We start from the raw sequence: 20,268 nt of genomic DNA on the forward strand, positions 1-20,268 counted from the left end.
TCTATCTGGCTATCAAGTGTCCCTGTTTCCGTTTCCCTAGGCAATGGTGTCAGCTATTATATCAATCAGTTTCTCTGGGTCTTTGCAGAAGATCCATCTGAATTAAGGCAAAACAAACTGATTTGAGTTTTAAAGGGCTTTTAAAATACAGTTATAAAATATTGGCCTTATTAAGAAGTTACATCTGATTTTCTGAAAACTTGCATTAGCATCTCATAGCCCAGTTCTGTTCTTATCATTTTAGGCAAATTAACCTCTTTGTTTCTCTATCTTCCTGCTTATGAATGGTACACAAGGTTTTGCTGCTATAGTAATGCTGTGTAACACTCAGCCACAAAACTTCAGTGGCCTTCACCAATTAACAGTTAATGTTGATGCACCTGGAGTTGGTTGGTGGTTCCCCTGGGCAGCTCTGCTTATTTCGGCTTGGTTTGTCTAATGTCTGGGGCTTGGCTGGTCTAGGCTGGCTTCAGCAGAGGTGGCCAGGATGACGTGGCTCTACTCCAAGTATTTTACTTCCTTCAGCCGGCTAGCCTGGGCACGTTCTCATAGCAATGGCAGAGGTGCAAGTGAGCAGGCGGAGACACACGAGGCTTCCTGAGGCCCAGGCTCAGGACTGGCATAGTGTCATGTCTGCATTCTGTTCACCAAAGCAAGCCACAAGGCCAGTCCAGAGTGACAGAGCTGGGAAATAGACGCTGCCTTTTTAGTGAAAGGTCCCACAGCAAAGGGCATGGATACAGGAATGGGGGTATAGAGTTAAAAGCCATCGTTGCAGTGAATCATAGATAGGGATACAAACAGTACCTACTTCGCTGTTTTGTGATGAAGACTGAGTGAGATAATCCATGTAGAGGGCTTAGCACATGCCTGGTGCATAGTGAGTGCCCAGTGAATGTCAGCTACTGTTATTACTGTGTGCCATGCCTAAGATTAATCATGAAGAGAGAATGCATACTATTTATCAAAGAACTGTGGCAACTCTCCTGCATTGAGATCTCTTCTTTCTAATTTCTCTTCAAAAGAGTGAGCGTGAGGCAGGTACCTGGGGGTTTGCTGTTCCTAGTCCTGCATATATGCCCAGTGTAGTAGCTTTCAGTTGGGATAAAGATCCTTTTATGGCTAGTGCCCTAGCCACATTCCAGAACCTGCCCTATCATTTAATGCTAAATCTGGCTCATAAGAGAGTCTCATGCAACTACTCAAGGAGCCAAATATAATTTCTATAACAGATCCAGGTTTCACAACTCTCTACGGGCTAAATCTTATTACAGCAAATGTCATAAGACCCCAATCCTGACAGCTCTTTTTAAGCAACCTTTGGTAAAATGACATCCAGCAAAACAAGTAATTCAGAAAGGTCATTGGGAATTCTTTTGAAATAAGTGTGGACACTACTCTTGCCCTTGTCCTTGAGTGTGCTGCCACGATGGTGACACATTTGGCCCGCCTTTCTTGTTTGTGGTCTCTATCTCTGGATAACATTGGACACTGTTGCCTTTGCCACTTATTATTGGCCACAGTCATGTCAAGCAGATGTGATCAGGCCTGTGGGTTGCGGAGACCCTGTCCTGGAAATTCATTGGCTGAAAGAAAGCACTTAGGCCCTCCAACAGAGCCGAGTTTTGGATGTGACCAGGAAGAATTCCTTGCTGGAGGGAGTTTACCTACAGCCAAAAGCTAGACCATTTTGAGACTGGTTGACGTCTAAATATTTTTCTGGTTTCTGATCCGTTCCCTCGAAGAGTAGGAAAGTGGGAAACAGAAAAAGATGAGTTAGAAAACCAGAGCACAGTCTCTCTGTTCATATCCAGTAAATAGGATTTTACTCTTATTACCTCCACCCCAGCCTTATGCTTTTTGATAAGAGGACATGCTAAACTCTTGCCCCACCAGACTGATATGCTTTATAGCATGTCTGGGGCCCAAATAACTTGACATTTTTTTCTTTCACCAACATTTTAAATAGCTGTGCAAGTTTGTTAATCCTGACAAACTGGTATGATTTGTTTTATCATACCAGCTTGCTTGGCTGCCAGAAACTGAGGGTTTCCTAACTATCCTTAGTTTTTCTGGCTTTACCACTTCTCCCACCTTAACATGGGTCTCTTCTTTACTTCTTATTTCAATGCCATTTTTATCAGGAGCCAATTCAAAGTTGTTTTCCTAAATACAGTACAAATAATGAGTCAGTGGATAGTTAACATTTATTAGTGCATTGATTTATTTAATGTCTGTGTTTCTAGTGAAGTGACAGTTGCCAGAAAGAAAAGTTTTAGGAACTTCCCTTAGATTGCAGCCTATTTCTTCCAGGTTAACCACATGAATTATTGATAATAATTTTTGTTTTTCACATTCACTTGTCACGTGGTTATAATTTAAGGAACCATGTCTTGCTCTAGACCACTGAGGAGACTGGAGACTTTTTAATCTTATGTTTTATTAAGATATTATGTATAATTTCTGAATATATTAGAGAGGAAAATCTCTTCAACATTATGCTTTTATTTAAGAATTTCATTAAAATTACTTTAAGATTAATGCATATAATCACCTTGAAGATTGTTTTTCTTCTTTAAGAACTCTATCAGCCTATAGCTATTTCTATCAGATATATATATGTATATACATATATATATATATTTTTTAAACCATTCTTAGCCATCTGTTCTGTACTACGTTGGCATCATCAACCTCAGAATGGACTGGGCTAACTTACTGAGTCATTTGAGTTCCACTGAAGCTTATATTTGGAATAACTGCTGGAATAAATGTTATACATTAGCATGTATAAAAGATATTTGATTAAATTTCATTTCTTTGCTAGATACCCACTGGAGGTTTTGAAAAACATAAATCAACTTCTATTTATTGAACATCTGCTACATGTATCGTATGAGATATGAAATCATACCATGTGAAAAATCATATCATGTAAGATGTGAAATCATAAAACTAACAGTGGTGAGATATGAAATCATAAAACTAACAACTTTAAATTTGCAGAACACCATAGGGGAAGAAAAATTATTTTTCCCTTAAACCTCCTAGGTTCTTGGCTAAGATCCCTCTGTAATGAAAAGACAGATTAACAGGAGAAAGAGAGAAGTTTAATAACATGTATACCTCCTGTATACATGAGAGAGACCCAGGAAAACTGAGTAACTCCCCAAAATGGCCCAAGTCATCACCTTAAATGCCATCTCCAGCTAAAGTCAAAAGATGTTGTTGTCAGGGGAGGGAAGCCAGTTATGGGAGGTTACCAGGCAAAGCACGGTAAACAAGGGTAACGTTGTTATACAGATTTAAGTTTTGACTTCTCCACTGATAAGAGTTTCTAGAGATTTAGTCATGACATCTTCCTGGTACAGAGAGGGAGACACCCTTTCAAATGGAGGTTTCCCCTGTAAATGTAAATGTCTCTTACAAAAGGGTAACTTCTCTGTTTTCTGAGCTTTTTCTAATCTGTTGTTCCTTAAAAATAGCCTAAAATATAAAATAATCCTCATGCCAAAGAGGTATGTTTTGGGGTGGCGAATTCTGCTCGCCTTCCACACTTCTTAGTTGCCTTACGTATCCATGATCTCATTTGATCTAAATCATGATTCCTGTCTTTGAAGCTTATGGATTTCTTGGGGAGATCAAATAAATATAAATGGCAATTAAACACACACCTATATTGTTCTGAATATAAGCCTAATAGGAACCCAGAGAAGGGACTGAAAGTGTGGGTTTAAGTGTTTGGGATTCATTAGTATGAGGTAGGATCTGAGTTGGCCCTGTAGGATTTCTTTGTCACCAGAGACAAAGCTTTGAAGGAAACTACAACTGACGGTGGGGTGAACTGACCCCTTTTGTTATCGAGCCAAACTCGATGTGCAGTAAAGTCAATCTACAGACACTGGGTTGTGGTGAAGGGAAGTACAGCATTTATTTGCAGGGAGAATGGGCAGCTAAAGCTCAAAAGACCTGTACTCCTTGATGGCTTTTGGGCAAGGGTTTTTATTTTACTTACTTACTTACTTACTTATTTATATATTTACATTTATTGTGCACTTTATTTCTGTTATTATTACATTGTAATATATAATGAAATAGTTATACAAGTCACCATAATGCAGAATCTGTGGGAGCCCTGAGCTTGTTTTCCTGCAACTAGATGGTCCCATCTGGGAGTGATGGGAGACAGTGACACCCGAAGTGTGTTGCTTCTGTCCAGTCTCCTCCGTAAGATACAGCTTAACTGTCACTTGCCACTCACTGATAGGGTTTTGATACGAGTCTGCAAGCAGTTGATTTATTATTGTCTCTGTGCAGTCAGACCTCTCTGCTAATGATCATCTGTATTTGCAGCTACTCCTCAGCACTAGCATCACTGCCTCAGCCCCACTTCAGATCATCAGGCATTAGATTCTCACAAGGAGCGCACAACCTAGATCCCTCGCGTTCGCAGTTCACAGTAGGGTTGGGCAAGGGTTTTTAAATGCAACATTAGGGGTGAGGGTTGCAAGGTATGTGATCAGCTTGTGGACATTCTTCTGATTGGTTGTTGGTGAGGTAACAGGATGATGTTTTGAGAATCTTAAGCATCGGTCTTCTGGTTCCAACCAATCTGAGGTCTGCATGCTTGTGGTCAGCAGTTTCCATCTGGTGGGGCTCTGGTTTCTGTAAACCAACTCAAAGATATGTGTCAGATTGTTATCTGTATCCCTTGAGGAGGAACTAGGAGTCCTTTGACTCTGTTTTATGGCTGAAATATTGTGTAAACTATCGTAACTTATTGCTTGATTGCTTTGACTTTGTTTCTGCATTCCCTCACTTTTCTAATTATTAACTGCTTAAATTTGCTCTTTGGAACTCAGGGGAAGGCTGGCGACACTAAAGCTTTTTTTCCAAACAAGAAGTGGGGAACACGGAGGGAGTCTGTCACCAGGAAGGCCATGCAGGGTCCTGCTTGGTTTCACGTCTTCTCAAAACAGTATTAGCATATGTCCCTTTAAATGCATTAATAGAACCATCTTGACCCATATATATAGAACACAAAGTTCCTATGTCCATGTGAGGGGAGGGAGGATAAGGAGAGGTCAAAAGAAGAGCAGGTGAGACAATTTTAATGCATTAAGATAGGAGAATCTCATTAAAAAAACCTTTCCTGGAAGGGTACCAGGTGTATGCATATGTGTATGTGACTCACCAGTGTCTGATGTCTGATGTAGAATGCTATGGGCAAAACCCTGGAGTGCAAAGAATGAAAAGGGGAACCCACTTTTAAATAGAGTTGGTTGAGGGAAAGAACGAAAAACTGCCCATATACTGACCAAGTAAACTGTATTTTCTCAGTGTGGGTCCATAAAATCTGAGATAAGTAGATGCTTAACAAAATGCTGCTTTACTTGGAGGGCTCTTACTCTGAATGTGGCACATTTTACCATAATAACATTTGAGTTAATTTTTGTATGCCATATTTTGATTTTTAACTCTAAATAAATATTTTCTATGGATAACTTCACCTTATGACTTCTACTTTAAGTGATTTCTATTAATGTTATATGCTGGCTGGTTGGGGCATTAGGTCAAGGCTTGGTGAAGAAATAATATTTCTGTCTTCTTATTTAAAAATCACATCAGGCTTTTGCTGCCTCAGGGAACATGACTTGACTGAAGGCATTGTTATTATGTGATGCTGTAGAGTAGTCTAAAGATAAAAATCAGAAGTGTTCAGTGATTTATCTTCCTAGTTCCAGCATACTAAAATCATTATTTCTCTTATTTGCATTGACATGCCAACCAATGACATTAATCACCTTCAGAGATTTCCCTTGTTCTTAAAGTCTGCTGGGGTAGTTCAGCACCATTTCACAAAAACTGTTATATATTAAATCTGTAGAGTGGTCAAAAAGAAAGAATTGAGAACCAGTGATGAGGCCTGGGAGGGGAATGGTGGTCTCAGAGGACTAGAGCAGAGACCAGCTGAGGCTCACAGGGAAAGAAAAGAGGAAAATGATTACAGTCATCTCTCGATATCTGCAGGCGACTGGTTCCAGGACTCCCTGCAGATAACCAAAATCTGCGGATGCTCGATTGCCTTATATAAAATGGTGTAGTATTTGCATATAACCTACACACAGTAAGTCCTTTAAAAAGGATTTGATTTTTTTTTTTACAGCAGTTTTAAGTTTATAGCATGGGGAGGAAAAAAAATCTTTCCTCTATCCTTCTAGGTTCTTGGCTGAGACCTCCCTATCATAAAAGGACAGAGTAACAGGAGAAAAACAGAAGTTTAATAACATGTATACCTCCTGCATACATGAGAGCAAGCCAGGGAAACTGAGTAACTTTCCAAAATGGCCCAAACCATTGCCTTAAATACCATCTCCAGCTGAAGACAAAAGAAGATGTTGGAGAGTGGGGTGGGGGCTGGGGGGACAGTTGAGGGAGGTTATTGGGAAAAGCACAGTAAACAAAGGTCTGCTTGTTATGCAGACTTAAGTTCATGCCTTCTCCATCGATAAGAGTTTCTAGAGATTTAGTCAATTTGCTCTTCCTGATACAGAAAGGGAGACATGGAGGTTTTCCTTATAAATGCAAATGTTTCTTCCAAGAGGGTAACCTCTTGGTTTTTAGCACTTATTTTGTGTGCTGTTTCTTAAAAATAATCAGTTTGAGATAATCCTTAAGCCAAAGAGACATGTTTTGGGATGGCATATTCTCTCCTTCAACAACAAAATTGAGAGGAGGGTATGGAGATTTCGTGGAATGGCGATTTCCTCGTTTCTTGCCTTTCTCAAGGGAAAGAATTCAGTCAGGAGGCATAGAGCAGTTTTAAGTAGCAAGAGTTTTATTAAGCAGAGCGAAAGTACACTCCCAAGAAAGGATGAGAGTGGGCTACCTGGAAACCAGAGCAGCCCTGCAATGGGATAGGGTTGGGTGTGTCCTATGTCATTTGATTGTCAAGTTGATTGACAGCTTTAGGTTATATAACTTTCCTGCTAGTATTCAGGCACTTACCCATAAGCACCCAAGCAGAACCCATGGGGTGGGGCGGGGAAGCAAAAGCCGCAATGCTAAGTAATTACAAATGAGGCATAATGAACCCGGGGTTACCTTGAGTCACCTTTTAGGTCTTGGTGCGCCTGCGTCAACCTGTGCTGGCAGTTTTGTCTTGCTTGGTCCAGGTACGGCTGGAAACCTAGCAGTGGTCCTTGACCACGAGAGGGAGGCTCTCTGGGCATGCTGCAACCACCAGTGTCCAGGTAGGGGAGGGAAAGGCGAACCGTCCAGGATGGGGCAGGACCCTCTCATGTCTGACTAGCTACCTAACACTCCTGCCCCTGACACATGCATAGTTTCTCTCATTAACATCACTCACTTTTTTTTTTTTTAAACTGAGGGTGAACCTACATTGACACATCGTTATCACCCAAAGTATATAGTTTACCTTAGAGTCTACTCTTGTACATTCTGTGTGTTTGAACAAATGTATGATGACATGAATCTGTCATTATAATATCATACAGAGTATTTTCACTGCCCTGAAAATTCTCTGTGCTGTGCCTGCTTATCTCTCCCCACCCACACCCCACAACCGCTGATCTTTTTATTGCCTCCATAGTTTTGCCTTTTTTGGATGTGGTATCATTGGAATCATACAGCATGTAGCCTTTTCAGATTGGTTTCTTTCAGTTAGTAATATGCACTTAAGGTTTCTCCATGTCTCCTCATGGCTTGATAGCTCATTTCTTTTTAGCACTGAATAATATTCCATTGTCTGGATGTACCACAGCTAGTTTAGCTGGTCACCTACTGAAGGACACCATAGTTGCTTCCAAGATTTGGTAAGTATAAATAAAGTCGCCATAAACATCTGGGTGCAGACTTTTGGGTGGACATAAGTTTCCATCTCCTTTGGGTAAATACCAGGGAATGTGATTGCTGGATTGTATGGTGAAAGTATGTTTAGTTTTGTAAAAAAGCTACCAAACTGTCTTCCAAAATGGCTCTCTGATTTTGCATTCCCACCAGCAGTGAGTGAGAGTTCCTGTGCTCCACAGCCTCTCCAGCGCTTGGTATTGTCAGTGTTGTGGATTTGGGCAATTCTAATAGGTGTGTAGTGCTATCTCATTGTTTTAGTTTGCATTTCCCTCATGACATGTGATGTGAAACATCTTTTCTTTTTTTTTTTTTTTTTTTTTATTAGTTTCTGCTTTATAACAAAGTGAATCAGTCATACATATACATCTGTTCCCACATCCCCTCCCTCATGCATCTCCCTCCCTCCCACCCTCCCCATCCCACCCCTCCAGGCGGTCACAAAGCACCGAGCTGATCTCCCTGTGCTCTGCGGCTCCTTCCCACTATCTATCTACCTTACGTTTGGTAGTGTATATATGTCCATGCCTCTCTTTCCCTTTGTCACAGCTTACCCTTCCCCTTCCCCATATCCTCAAGTCCATTCTCAAGTAGGTCTGTGTCATTATTCCCGTTTTACCCCTAGGTTCTTCATGACATTTTTTTTTTTTTTTTAAATTCCATATATATGTGTTAGCATACGGTATTTGTCTTTCTCTTTCTGACTTACTTCACTCTGTATGACAGACTCTAGGTCTATCCACCTCATTACAAATAGCTCAGTTTCGTTTCTTTTTATGGCTGAGTAATATTCCATTGTATATATGTGCCACATCTTCTTTATCCATTCATCCGATGATGGACACTTAGGTTGTTTCCAGCTCCGGGCTATTGTGAATAGAGCTGCAATGAACATTTTGGTACATGTCTCTTTTTGAATTATGGTTTTCTCAGGGTATATGCCTAGTAGTGGGATTGCTGGGTCATATGGTAGTTCTATTTTTAGTTTTTTAAGGGACCTCCATACTGTTCTCCATAGTGGCTGTACCAATTCACATTCCCACCAGCAGTGCAAGAGTGTTCCCTTTTCTCCACACCCTCTCCAGCATTTATTGTTTCTAGATTTCTTGATGATGGCCATTCTGACTGGTGTGAGATGATATCTCATTGTAGTTTTGATTTGCATTTCTCTAATGATTAATGATGTTGAGCATTCTTTCATGTGTTTGTTGGCAGTCTGTATATCTTCTTTGGAGAAATGCCTATTTAAGTCTTCTGCCCATTTTTGGATTGGGTTGTTTGTTTTTTTGCTATTGAGCTGCATGAGCTGTTTATAAATTTTGGAGATTAATCCTTTGTCAGTTGCTTCATTTGCAAATATTTTCTCCCATTCTGAGGGTTGTCTTTTGGTCTTGTTTATGGTTTCCTTTGCTGTGCAAAAGCTTTGAAGTTTCATTAGGTCCCATTTGTTTATCTTTGTTTTTAGTTCCATTTCTCTAGGAGGTGGGTCCAAAAGGATCTTGCTGTGATTTATGTCATAGAGTGTTCTACCTATGTTTTCCTCTAAGAGTTTGATAGTTTCTGGCCTTACATTTAGGTCTTTAATCCATTTTGAGCTTATTTTTGTGTATGGTGTTAGGGAATGATCTAATCTCATACTTTTACATGTCCCTGTCCAGTTTTCCCAGCACCACTTATTGAAGAGGCTGTCCTTGCTCCACTGTACATTCCTGCCTCCTTTATCAAAGATAAGTTGGCCATATGTGCGTGGGTTTATCTCTGGGCTTTCTATCCTGATCCACTGATCTATCTTTCTGTTTTTATGCCAGTACCACACTGTCTTAATTACTGTAGCTTTGTAGTATAGTCTGAAGTCAGGCAGCCTGATTCCTCCAGCTCCGTTTTTTGTTCTCAAGATTGCTTTGGCTATTCGGGGTCTTTTGTTTTTCCAAACAAATTTTGAAATTTTTTGTTCTACTTCTGTGAAAAATGCCAGTGGTAGTTTGATAGGGATTGCATTGAATCTGCAGATTGCTTTGGGTAGTAGAGTCATTTTCACAATATTGATTCTTCCAATCCAGGAGCATGGTATATCTCTCCATCTATTTATATCATCTTTAATTTCTTTCATCAGTGTCTTATAATTTTCTGCATACAGGTCTTTTGTCTCCTTAGGTAGGTTTATTCCTAGATATTTTATTCTTTTTGTTGCAATGGTAAATGGGAGTGTTTTCTTGATTTCATTTTCAGATTTTTCATCATTAGTGTACAGGAATGCCAGAGATTTCTGTGCATTAATTTTGTATCCTGCTACTTTACCAAATTCATTGATTAGCTCTAGTAGTTTTTCGGTAGCATCTTTAGGATTCTCTATGTATAGTATCATGTCATCTGCAAACAGTGACAGCTTTACTTCTTCTTTTCCAATTTGGATTCCTTTTATTTCCTTTTCTTCTCTGATTGCTGTGGCTAAAACTTCCAAAACTATGTTGAATAAGAGTGGTGAGAGTGGGCAGCCTTGTCTTGTTCCTGATCTTAGTGGAAATGGTTTCAGTTTTTCACCATTGAGGACAATGTTGGCTGTGGGTTTGTCATATATGGCCTTTATTATGTTGAGGAAAGTTCCCTCTATGCCTACTTTCTGCAGGGTTTTTATCATAAATGGGTGTTGAATTTTGTCGAAAGCTTTCTCTGCATCTATTGAGATGATCATATGGTTTTTCTCCTTCAACTTGTTAATATGGTGTATCACATTGATTGATTTGCGTATATTGAAGAATCCTTGCATTCCTGGAATAAACCCCACTTGATCATGGTGTATGATCCTTTTAATGTGCTGTTGGATTCTGTTTGCTAGTATTTTGTTGAGGATTTTTGCATCTATGTTCATCAGTGATATTGGCCTGTAGTTTTCTTTCTTTGTGACATCCTTGCCTGGTTTTGGTATCAAGGTGATGGTGGCCTCATAGAATGAGTTTGGGAGTGTTCCTTCCTCTGATATTGTTTGGAAGAGTTTGAGAAGGATGGGTGTTAGCTCTTCTCTAAATGTTTGATAGAATTCGCCTGTGAAGCCATCTGGTCCTGGGTTTTTGTTTGATGGAAGATTTTTAATCACAGTTTCAATTTCAGTGCTTGTGATTGGTCTATTCATATTTTCTATTTCTTCCTGAGTCAGTCTTGGTAGGTTGTGCATTTCTAAGAATTTGTCCATTTCTTCCAGGTTGTCCATTTTATTGGAATAGAGTTGCTTATAGTAATCTCTCATGATCTTTTGTATTTCTGCAGTGTCAGTTGTTACTTCTCCTTTTTCATTTCTAATTCTACTGATTTGAGTCTTCTCCCTTCTTTTCTTGATGAGTCTGGCTAATGGTTTGTCAATTTTGTTTATCTTCTCAAAGAACCAGCTTTTAGTTTGGTTGATCTTTGCTATCGTTTCCTTCATTTCTTTTTCATTTATTTCTGATCTGATCTTTATGATTTCTTTCCTTCTGCTAACTTTGGGGTTTTTTTGTTCTTCTTTCTCTAATTGCTTTAGGTGCAGGGTCAGGTTGTTTACTCGAAATGTTTCCTGTTTCTTAAGGTGGGATTGTATTGCTATAAACTTCCCCCTTAGAACTGCTTTTGCTGCGTCCCATAGGTTTTGGGTCGTCGTGTCTCCATTGTCATTTGTTTCTAAGTATTTCTTAATTTCCTCTTTGATTTCTTCAGTGATCACTTCGTTATTGAGTAGTGTATTGTTTAGCCTCCATGTGTTTGTATTTTTTACAGATCTTTTCCTGTAATTGATGTCTAGTCTCATAGCATTGTGGTCGGAAAAGATACTTGATACAATTTCAATTTTCTTAAATTTACCAAGGCTTGATTTGTGACCCAAGATATGATCTATCCTGGAGAATGTTCCATGAGCACTTGAGAAAAATGTGTATTCTGTTGTTTTTGGGTGGAATGTCCTATAAATATCAATTAAGTCCATCTTGTTTAATGTATCATTTAAAGCTTGTGTTTCCTTATTTATTTTCATTTTGGATGATCTGTCCATTGGTGAAAGTGGGGTGTTAAAGTCCCCTACTATGATTGTGTTACTGTCGATTTCCCCTTTTATGGCTGTTAGTATTTGCCTTATGTATTGAGGTGCTCCTATGTTGGGTGCATAAATATTTACAATTGTTATATCTTCTTCTTGGATCGATCCCTTTATCGTTATGTAGTGTCCTTCTTTGTCTCTTCTAATAGTCTTTATTTTAAAGTCTATTTTGTCTGATATAAGAATTGCTACTCCAGCTTTCTTTTGATTTCCATTTGCATGGAATATCTTTTTCCATCCCCTTACTTTCAATCTGTATGTGTCTCTAGGTCTGAAGTGGGTCTCTTGTAGACAGCATATATATGGGTCTTGTTTTTGTATCCATTCAGCCACTCTGTGTCTTTTGGTGGGAGCATTTAGTCCATTTACATTTAAGGTAATTATTGATATGTATGTTCCTATTCCCATTTCCTTAATGGCTTTGGGTTCGTTATTGTAGGTATAGTCCTTCTGTTGTGTTTCTTGCCTAGAGAAGTTCCTTTAGCATTTGTTGTAAAGCTGGTTTGTTGGTGCTGAACTCTCTCAGCTTTTGCTTGTCTGTAAACGTTTTAATTTCTCCATCAAATCTGAATGAGATCCTTGCTGGGTAGAGTAATCTTGGTTGCAGGTTTCTCTCCTTCATCACTTTAATTATGTCCTGCCACTCCCTTCTGGCTTGTAGAGTTTCTGCTGAGAGATCAGCTGTTAACCTGATGGGGATTCCCTTGTGTGTTATTTGTTGTTTTTCCCTTGCTGCTTTTAATATGATTTCTTTGTGTTTAATTTTTGACAGTTTGATTAATATGTGTCTTGGCGTATTTCTTCTTGGATTTATTCTGTATGGGACTCTCTGTGCCTCCTGGACTTGATTAACTATTTCCTTTCCCATGTTAGGGAAGTTTTCAACTATAATCTCTTCAAATATTTTCTCAGTCCCTTTCTTTTTCTCTTCTTCTTCTGGAACCCCTATAATTCGAATGTTGGTGCGTTTAATGTTGTCCCAGAGGTCTCTGAGACTGTCCTCTGTTCTTTTCATTCTTTTTTCTTTATTTTTCTCTGCATCAGTTATTTCCACTATTTTATCTTCCACCTCACTTATCCGTTCTTCTGCCTCAGTTATTCTGCTATTGATCCCATCTAGAGTATTTTTCATTTCATTTATTGTGTTTTTAATCGATGCTTGATTCATCTTTAGTTCTTCTAGGTCCTTGTTAACTGTTTCTTGCATATTGTCTATTCTATTTCCAAGATTTTGGATCTGGGAAATAGAATCTTGGATCAGCTTTACTATCATTATTCTGAATTCTTTTTCAGGTAGACTGCCTATTACCTCTTCATTTGTTAGGTCTGGTAGGTTTTTATCTTGCTCCTTCACCTGCTGTGTGTTTTTCTGCTTTCTCATTTTGCTTATGTTACTGTGTTTGGGGTCTCCTTTTTGCAGGCTGCAGATTCGTAGTTCCCGTTGTTTTTGGTGTCTGTCCCCCGTGGCTAAGGTTGTTTCAGTAGGTTGTGTAGGCTTCCTGGTGGGGGGGACTAATGCCTGTGTTCTGGTGGTTGAAGCTCGATCTTGTCTTTCTGGTGGACAGGTCCACGTCTGGTGGTGTGTTTTGGGGTGCCTGTGGCCTTATTATGTTTTTAGGTAGCCTCTCTGCTAATGGGTGGGGTTGTGTTCCTGCCTTGCTAGTTGCTTGGCATAGGGTGACCAGCACTGTAGCTTGCTGGTCGTTGACTGAAGCTGGGTGCTGGTGTTGAGATGGAGATCCCTGGGAGATTTTTGCTGCTTGATATTATGTGGAGCTGGGAGGTCTCTTGTGGACCCGTGTCCTGAAGTTGGCTCTCCCACTTCAGAGGCACAGCACTGACTCCTGGCTGCAGCACCAAGAGCCTTTCATCCACCCGGCTCAGAATAACAGTGAGAAAAAGTAGAAAGAAATAATTAGTAGAAGAAAGAAAGAGAGATTGAAAGAAAGGAAGAAGGGAAGTAAGGAAGGAAGGAAGAAAGAAAGAAAGGAGGGAGGGAGGAAGGATGGAAAGAAAGGAAAGAAAGGAGGGAGGGAGGGAGGAATGAAAGCAAAAGGAAGAGTGAATGGAAGAAGAGAGGGAGGGAGGGAGGAAGGAAAGAAAGAAAGAAAGACAGGAGGGAGGGAGGGAGGAAGGAAAGAAAAAGAAAGTGGAAAGAAGAAGGGTGGGAGGGAGGGAGGGATGGAGGAAAGAAAAAGAAAGAAGGAAAGGAGGAGCGGAGGGAGGGAGGGAGGAAGGGAAGGGAGGAAAAAAAGAAAGAGCAGGTAAAGTAAAATAGAATAAAGTATGAAATATAGTAGCGTTATTAAAATTAAAAAGTAATTATTGAAAAAAAACACGGACCGAAAGAACCCTGGGACATATGGTGGAAGCAAAGCTATACAGAGAGAATCTTACACAGAAGATTACACATACACATTCACAAAAAGAGAGCAGGGGGAAAAATCAAAAATCTTGCTCTCCAAGTCCACCTCCTCGATTTGGGATAATTCGTTGTAAAAAGAGGAAAAGGGCGAAAAGTCTGAAATCTTGCTAAGTCCACCTCCTTAATTTGAGAGAATTCGTTGTAAAAAGAGGAAAAAAAAAAGGGGGGAAAGTCTTAAATCTTGTCCTCAAGGTCCACTTCCTCAATTTGGGATGATTCGCTGTCCATTCATGCACTCCACAGACGCAGGGCACATCAAATGGACCGTGGAGCTTTAATCCGCTGCCTCGGAGGCTGCACAGAGAGATTTCCCTGTCTCTGCTCTCACAGCTCCCGGGTCTCAGCCTTGGACCTGGCCCCGCCTCTGCGCGTAGGTCGCCGGAGGGCGTCCGTTCTTCGCTCAGACAGGACAGGTTTAAAGGAGCCGCTGATTCGGGGGCTCTGGCTCACTCAGGCAGAGGGGAGGGAGGGGAATGCCCTCTCCTCGCGCACCAGGCAACAAAAGGGAAAAAAGTCTCTTGCCTCACCGGTAGCTCCAGACCCTTTCCCCGGACTCCCTCCGGGCTAGCACTAACCCCTTCAGGGTCTCTTCCTGCGGCCAGCCCCAGACCTCTCCCTGCGCTCCGACTGAAAGCCGATACCCGAGCCTCAGCTCCCAGCCCCGCCCGCCCTGGCGGCCGAGCAGACAAGTCTCTCGGGCTGGTGTGTGCCTGAGGGCACCGATCCTCTGTGCCAAAATCTCTCTGCTTTGCCCTCCACACCCCTGTTGCTGTGCTCTCCTCCGCTACTCCGAAGCTTTCCCCCTCCGCCACCTGCAGTCTCCGCCCTCGAAGGCGAAACATCTTTTCTTATGTTTGTTTGCCATCTGTATGTCTTCTTTAGTGAGATGTCTGTTAAGGTCTTTGGCTCATTTTTTAATCAGGTTTTTCGTTTCCTTCTTGTTGAATGTCCGTCAGTACATAAACACAGGTAAATTTCTCACATGGGCAACTACCACAACAGCAGCAGCAACAAACAAATGCACACAACCCAAACTTAGAACCCTCAGAACCCTCTCTTAACCCTATATCCACTTGTACCCTGTCTTTGCTTTCTCTCTTTCATAGACAGACTCCTCCACTGGGTTGTGCAGACTTGATGTCTCCACTTCCCAGTGAGGTCTGGCCTTTGTCTTCACCTGTCTTTCTCTTCCAACATTCTAAGTCTTAGAAAATAAAATGGTGACTATAATTTGTAATACTGTATTGTATATTTGAAAGTTGCTAAGAGAGTAGATCTTAAAAGTTCTCATCTCAAGGGAAAAAAAATACTCTAACTATGTTTGGTTGAAACAGAGCAAGACTCTGCGGGGCCCTCCCTGGTACAAATCTTTTCCGTGTCCCGCGTTTCTTATTCGCAGGAAAAAGGCTTCAGCCCCCTTGACCTTCCCTGAGTTCCCAAGGGCAGCTTCAAACAGTTGCTAAGCAGGGAAGGGAGGGAATGCAGAAACAAAGGAGGAGGAATAAGGAGACAACAGTGCAGCAGAGTCCTGATTCCTCCTCAAGGGATACACATAGCCGTACATCTCTGAGTTCTTCTGCAGGAACTAAGGCCCTCACCCAGGTGGAGGATGGTAACTCCAGGCTGAGCACAAGAGTCCTGGAGCACCGCCCTGTTACCTCACCACCAACCAATCAGAAGAAAGTCATAAACCCTGCAGCCCCGCCCCAAATTTTGCCTATAAATACTTCTCCCTGAAAACTGTTGGGGAGTTCAGGGTGTTTTGAGCATGAGCCACTCGTTCTCCTTGCTTGGCCCTGCAATAAACCTTTCTCTGCTCTAGACTCCGATGTTTCAGATTGTTTGGCCTCACTGTGCGTTGGGCAGATGAACTTGTGTTTGGTAACATGGTGATGGGTGTTAACTAGACTTATGGTGATCATTTCATAATATATACAAATATCAAATCATTATGTTGTGTACCTGAAACTAATATATGTCAATTTTAACTCAATTTTTAAAAATGAAAAAAAAAAAAGAAGAAGAAAAGAAAAGAAAATGGTGGCAGTATCCATCTGGTTGCCTGTGCCTGAAACCTGGGAATTAATCTGACTGTTCCCACCCTTTCCTCACCTCCCCACATAAAATTAATCACCTGGTTCCATTGATTCAGTCGCTGAATCTCTGGCAAATTAATGCACCCATTTCTTTCCATCCCTATTGTCCCTCCCTAGTTTGGGAAGATACTGTTTCTCTTTTTATGTGAAGGTGACAGGCTGGCTGATGTGTGTTGCTGCCTGATGATGTTGGAGAGGAAGAAATATTCCCCTCTCCTTCTAAATTCTTCTGGCTGATATAAGAATTAAATTGATGTGATAGAGAGTGACAGCAGAAAATCAAACAAAGTAACATATATACATGGGAGAGACCGGGGAAAACTAAGCAGCTTGCCAAAATGGCCAAAGCCCTCACCTTATATACCATCTTCAGCTAAAGACAAAAGAAGATGTTGGGGGTGAAGAGAGTCAGTTATGGGGGCAATACTAGGAAAAGTGCAGTAAAGGACGGTGATTGTGATGAAGATTTAAGTCAATGACTTCTCCATTGATAGGAGTTTCTGGAGATTTAGTCATTCTCCTCTTCTAGGTACAGAGAGGGAGATAACCTTCAAATGGAGATTTACCTTACAAATGGAGATATTTCTTACAAAAAGGCAACTGCTATTTGGTTTTCAGATCCCTTCCTGTGTCTGCTGTTCCTCAGAAAATGACCAGCTTAAAACAATTGATATGCCAAAGAGACATATTTTAGGGTGGCAAATTTTGCTCCCCTACGATGATGTCATAAAGACTTAGGGGTGCTGGTGACTGCAGAGGCAAAAGATAAAGGCCCTGAAGATTTCCTTGTTGTTTTAACACCCTCCTTCTGTGGGTTTTCTGTTTGAAATGGTCACTGCTGCATCTCTCTCTGTTTTCTTCTACTTTCCTGGCATTTTCCTCTGATTTCTGAGGGACACCTCTTTTGCTCCTGGAAGTTCTGACCTCACAACTGTCAGTTACCTCTGAGGTCAGGTCCTGGCTCTGACCCTTCCCAGTTGTAAGAGCTGGAAGAGATCATGGACTCTCTCTTTCTCTCTCTCTTTTCAAAAATATTTAGTTATTTATTTGACTGCGTCAGGTCTTAGTTGTGGCACGTGGGACCTTCGTTGCGGTATGCAGGATCTTTAGTTGTGGCATGTGGGATCTAGTTCCCTGACCAGGGATCGAACCCAGGCCCCCTGAATTGGGAGTGCAGAGTCTTAGCCACTGGACAACCAGGGAAGTCCTGGTCATGGACTCTCTTGACTCCTAATTTCCTTATCTGTAAAATAAGTGGCTTCCCTACACCAGTGAGTCTTCATCCTGGCTGCACATTGGAATCACCTTGAGGGGCTTTGAAACCTTCCAGTGCTCAGGCCTCACTCTGCAACAATGACATCAGCATTGTTTAAAGCTCCTCCCGCCACCCCCCAACCAGAGACCCCAGTGTACAGACAAGGTTGAGAACCAGTGACTTAATGATTTTAAAGGACCTTTGCTCTTCTGTCATTTCATGTCTTTATCATGCCCCAATCTCAAGTTGCGATTTCTTTTCTCTTAATGTTTTTACTAAGTTGGGAAGAAATAGCTGTGAAGTACCCCCGCCTCCATCTGCTGTTTGTTCTTATTTACATACAATGGAACCCAGCCCACTGATTTCTAGCTCTTATTCCCTTACAACTGTTATTGAACTGAAAACATAGCTGAAAACTTATTAAACAGAAAAAAACTATTTTGAGCTTTCTGCTGACAATTCATTATAGAACCAAGGAAACATTAAATTTCTTTCCTTCTAGAATTAATGCTAAAAATGGATTTACAACTCCATAATTTCAAATGAAAATTTTCATTCTGGTGCCAAACCTAGTATTATATGCTTTCTTGAGTGTCCTGTTAGGAAAAATGAAGCATCTGTGTAGGAGAATGGAATTTCGATTGGTTTGCACCCATAGACAAGCAGGGCCTCCCCAGACTGCTCCATGTGGGCTGCTGAAGTTAAGTGTTAGCATCTCTCTCCCCCAGTCCTCTCTGCTGACCCACAGATGCTGGAAGAAAAACCAGGGCAAACACATCATTACTGTAGGTGTGGTCTCACTCTTGGAACACTTTTTTTTTTTTTTTTTTGTGGTACGTGGGCCTCTCACTGTCGTGGCCTCTCCCGTTGCGGAGCACAGGCTCCGGACGCGCAGGCTCAGCGGCCATGGCCCATGGGCCCAGCCGCTCTGCGGCATGTGGGATCTTCCCGGATCGGGGCACGAACCCGTGTCCCCTGCATCGGCAGGCGGACTCTCAACCACTGCACCACCAGGGAAGCCCTCTTGGAACACTTTGAAACAGGGCTTTCAGAAGACAGTGTTTCTGTAGCAGCCCCCTTGAGACCTAACCATTTTAGACTTGAAATAGCATACGACTTTTCTGAGCTGTCAGAGAGGAGAGAGGAGAGTAGGAAGATGACAGAGAACAGCCACGCATTTGGTTTAACCACTGGCATTAATTTAGAGAGAACTGGGGTCTTGACATAAGTGATTCATATTGAGAAGTGTCTAGGGTGCTGGCTCTCCCTGCCTGTTTCTCTGTTAACAGTATCTCTTTCAACTGTTCACTCAATTTCTTCTGCAATACCTTTCTGAAGTACACAGCCCATGCCTTTGCTTTTTTCTCTCAAGCCGTTATTAACCTATTGAAATTAGTTGCAACCTTGATATGGGTGCACTAATACAGTAGCTACAGGTAAGTTATTAGTCATAACCTATGGCGAATTCCTTTCCTCATGTAATCCTTTTACAACTGGGCCATCACATGGTTCTCAAGGAAAGAAATGGTTAGTTTTCTCCTAGTAATGGGGGGAAAAGGCATTTTCCTGGGAAAAGAAATGCTGCCAGAGCATGGAGTCAAGCTTAAAGGAGCCTCTTTCCCACTGTGTTTAGCATTGGACTATTTATCGTGGCCCAGAAAAGCTTGTCTGAAGCTTCTTGGTTTTGACCTGCTTCTTTGGGTATTTCCTTATAGATGGAGGAATTGATTGAGGGTGTCCGATGGGCCTTTATTGACATGCTGGAGAAAGAAAATGAGTGGATGGATGCAGGGACAAAAAGGAAAGCCAAAGAAAAGGTAAGGATTCCTTTTGATGAAAAAAATATGACTTCTGGTTTAATGGATTTTCATGCTCCCCATTGACTGTGTAGTGGATTTTTATATTGACTGAGCTGTTGACTCCAAATGACCCCAGAGTTAGGTGTCTGTTTTGGGATGAATACAGAAATTTTATTACCAGGAGGTAAGAGAAAATAAGATCTGACTTTTTCAAACCACGTTTTCAAACACCTTGTAATTCAGCCTTTCCTTCTCTCCTAATTGCCGTCTGTAAGAGCCACATGGCTTGCTGCCCAGCGAATTTTGCCATTAAAGCATCATTGGCTATGGCAGAATGCAGAGCGGTGGGGAGCCAAGGGGAGCAGCTGGCAGAAGAGCCCTCAAGGCACAAAGAAGAAAAACCCATATTAGCTGTGTGTCCTTCTGCTCCGTGCGCGATGTGTGCTAATGTCCTCAGGCAAATCCTCTACTGTAACCAAGCAGACCTACTTCCTAACCCATCATTTTGTGCAAATGATCCAAATAGCATGCTTATAAACTGTAGACCAATAGTAGACCATTGCATAGGAATACAAAAACATTTCCTAATAGAAGCGGACACTTGCTAGACCTTGTAAAACTTTCTGGCAACAATATAAGGGGATAAGTGAGAAAAGTATTAGCAGCCTTGCTGTTTAGAAGTAAAGAATGGGACCCATCTTGAATTCTAGGTATTCTGATGGAGCTGGAGCTTGCATGGGTGGGAAACGCCTGCTACATTC

General features: G+C 41.3%; 1 protein-coding gene across 1 annotated transcript in view; it reads left to right on the forward strand.

Annotated features, from left to right (window-relative positions):
- PHEX (phosphate regulating endopeptidase X-linked) overlaps positions 1-20,268 on the forward strand; it is a gene marked incomplete at both ends in the record, with an annotated part of 202,797 nt that overhangs the window by 76,414 nt on the left and 106,115 nt on the right. The window contains one exon of the mRNA XM_079727783.1: positions 19,424-19,525. Coding sequence (XP_079583909.1) covers positions 19,424-19,525 — 102 coding nt within the window. The remainder of the gene's footprint in view (positions 1-19,423; positions 19,526-20,268) is intronic.

Source organism: Hyperoodon ampullatus (genome assembly GCF_949752795.1).
Source record: "Hyperoodon ampullatus genome assembly, chromosome: X".
In the NCBI taxonomy this organism is placed as follows: Eukaryota; Metazoa; Chordata; class Mammalia; order Artiodactyla; family Ziphiidae; genus Hyperoodon; species Hyperoodon ampullatus.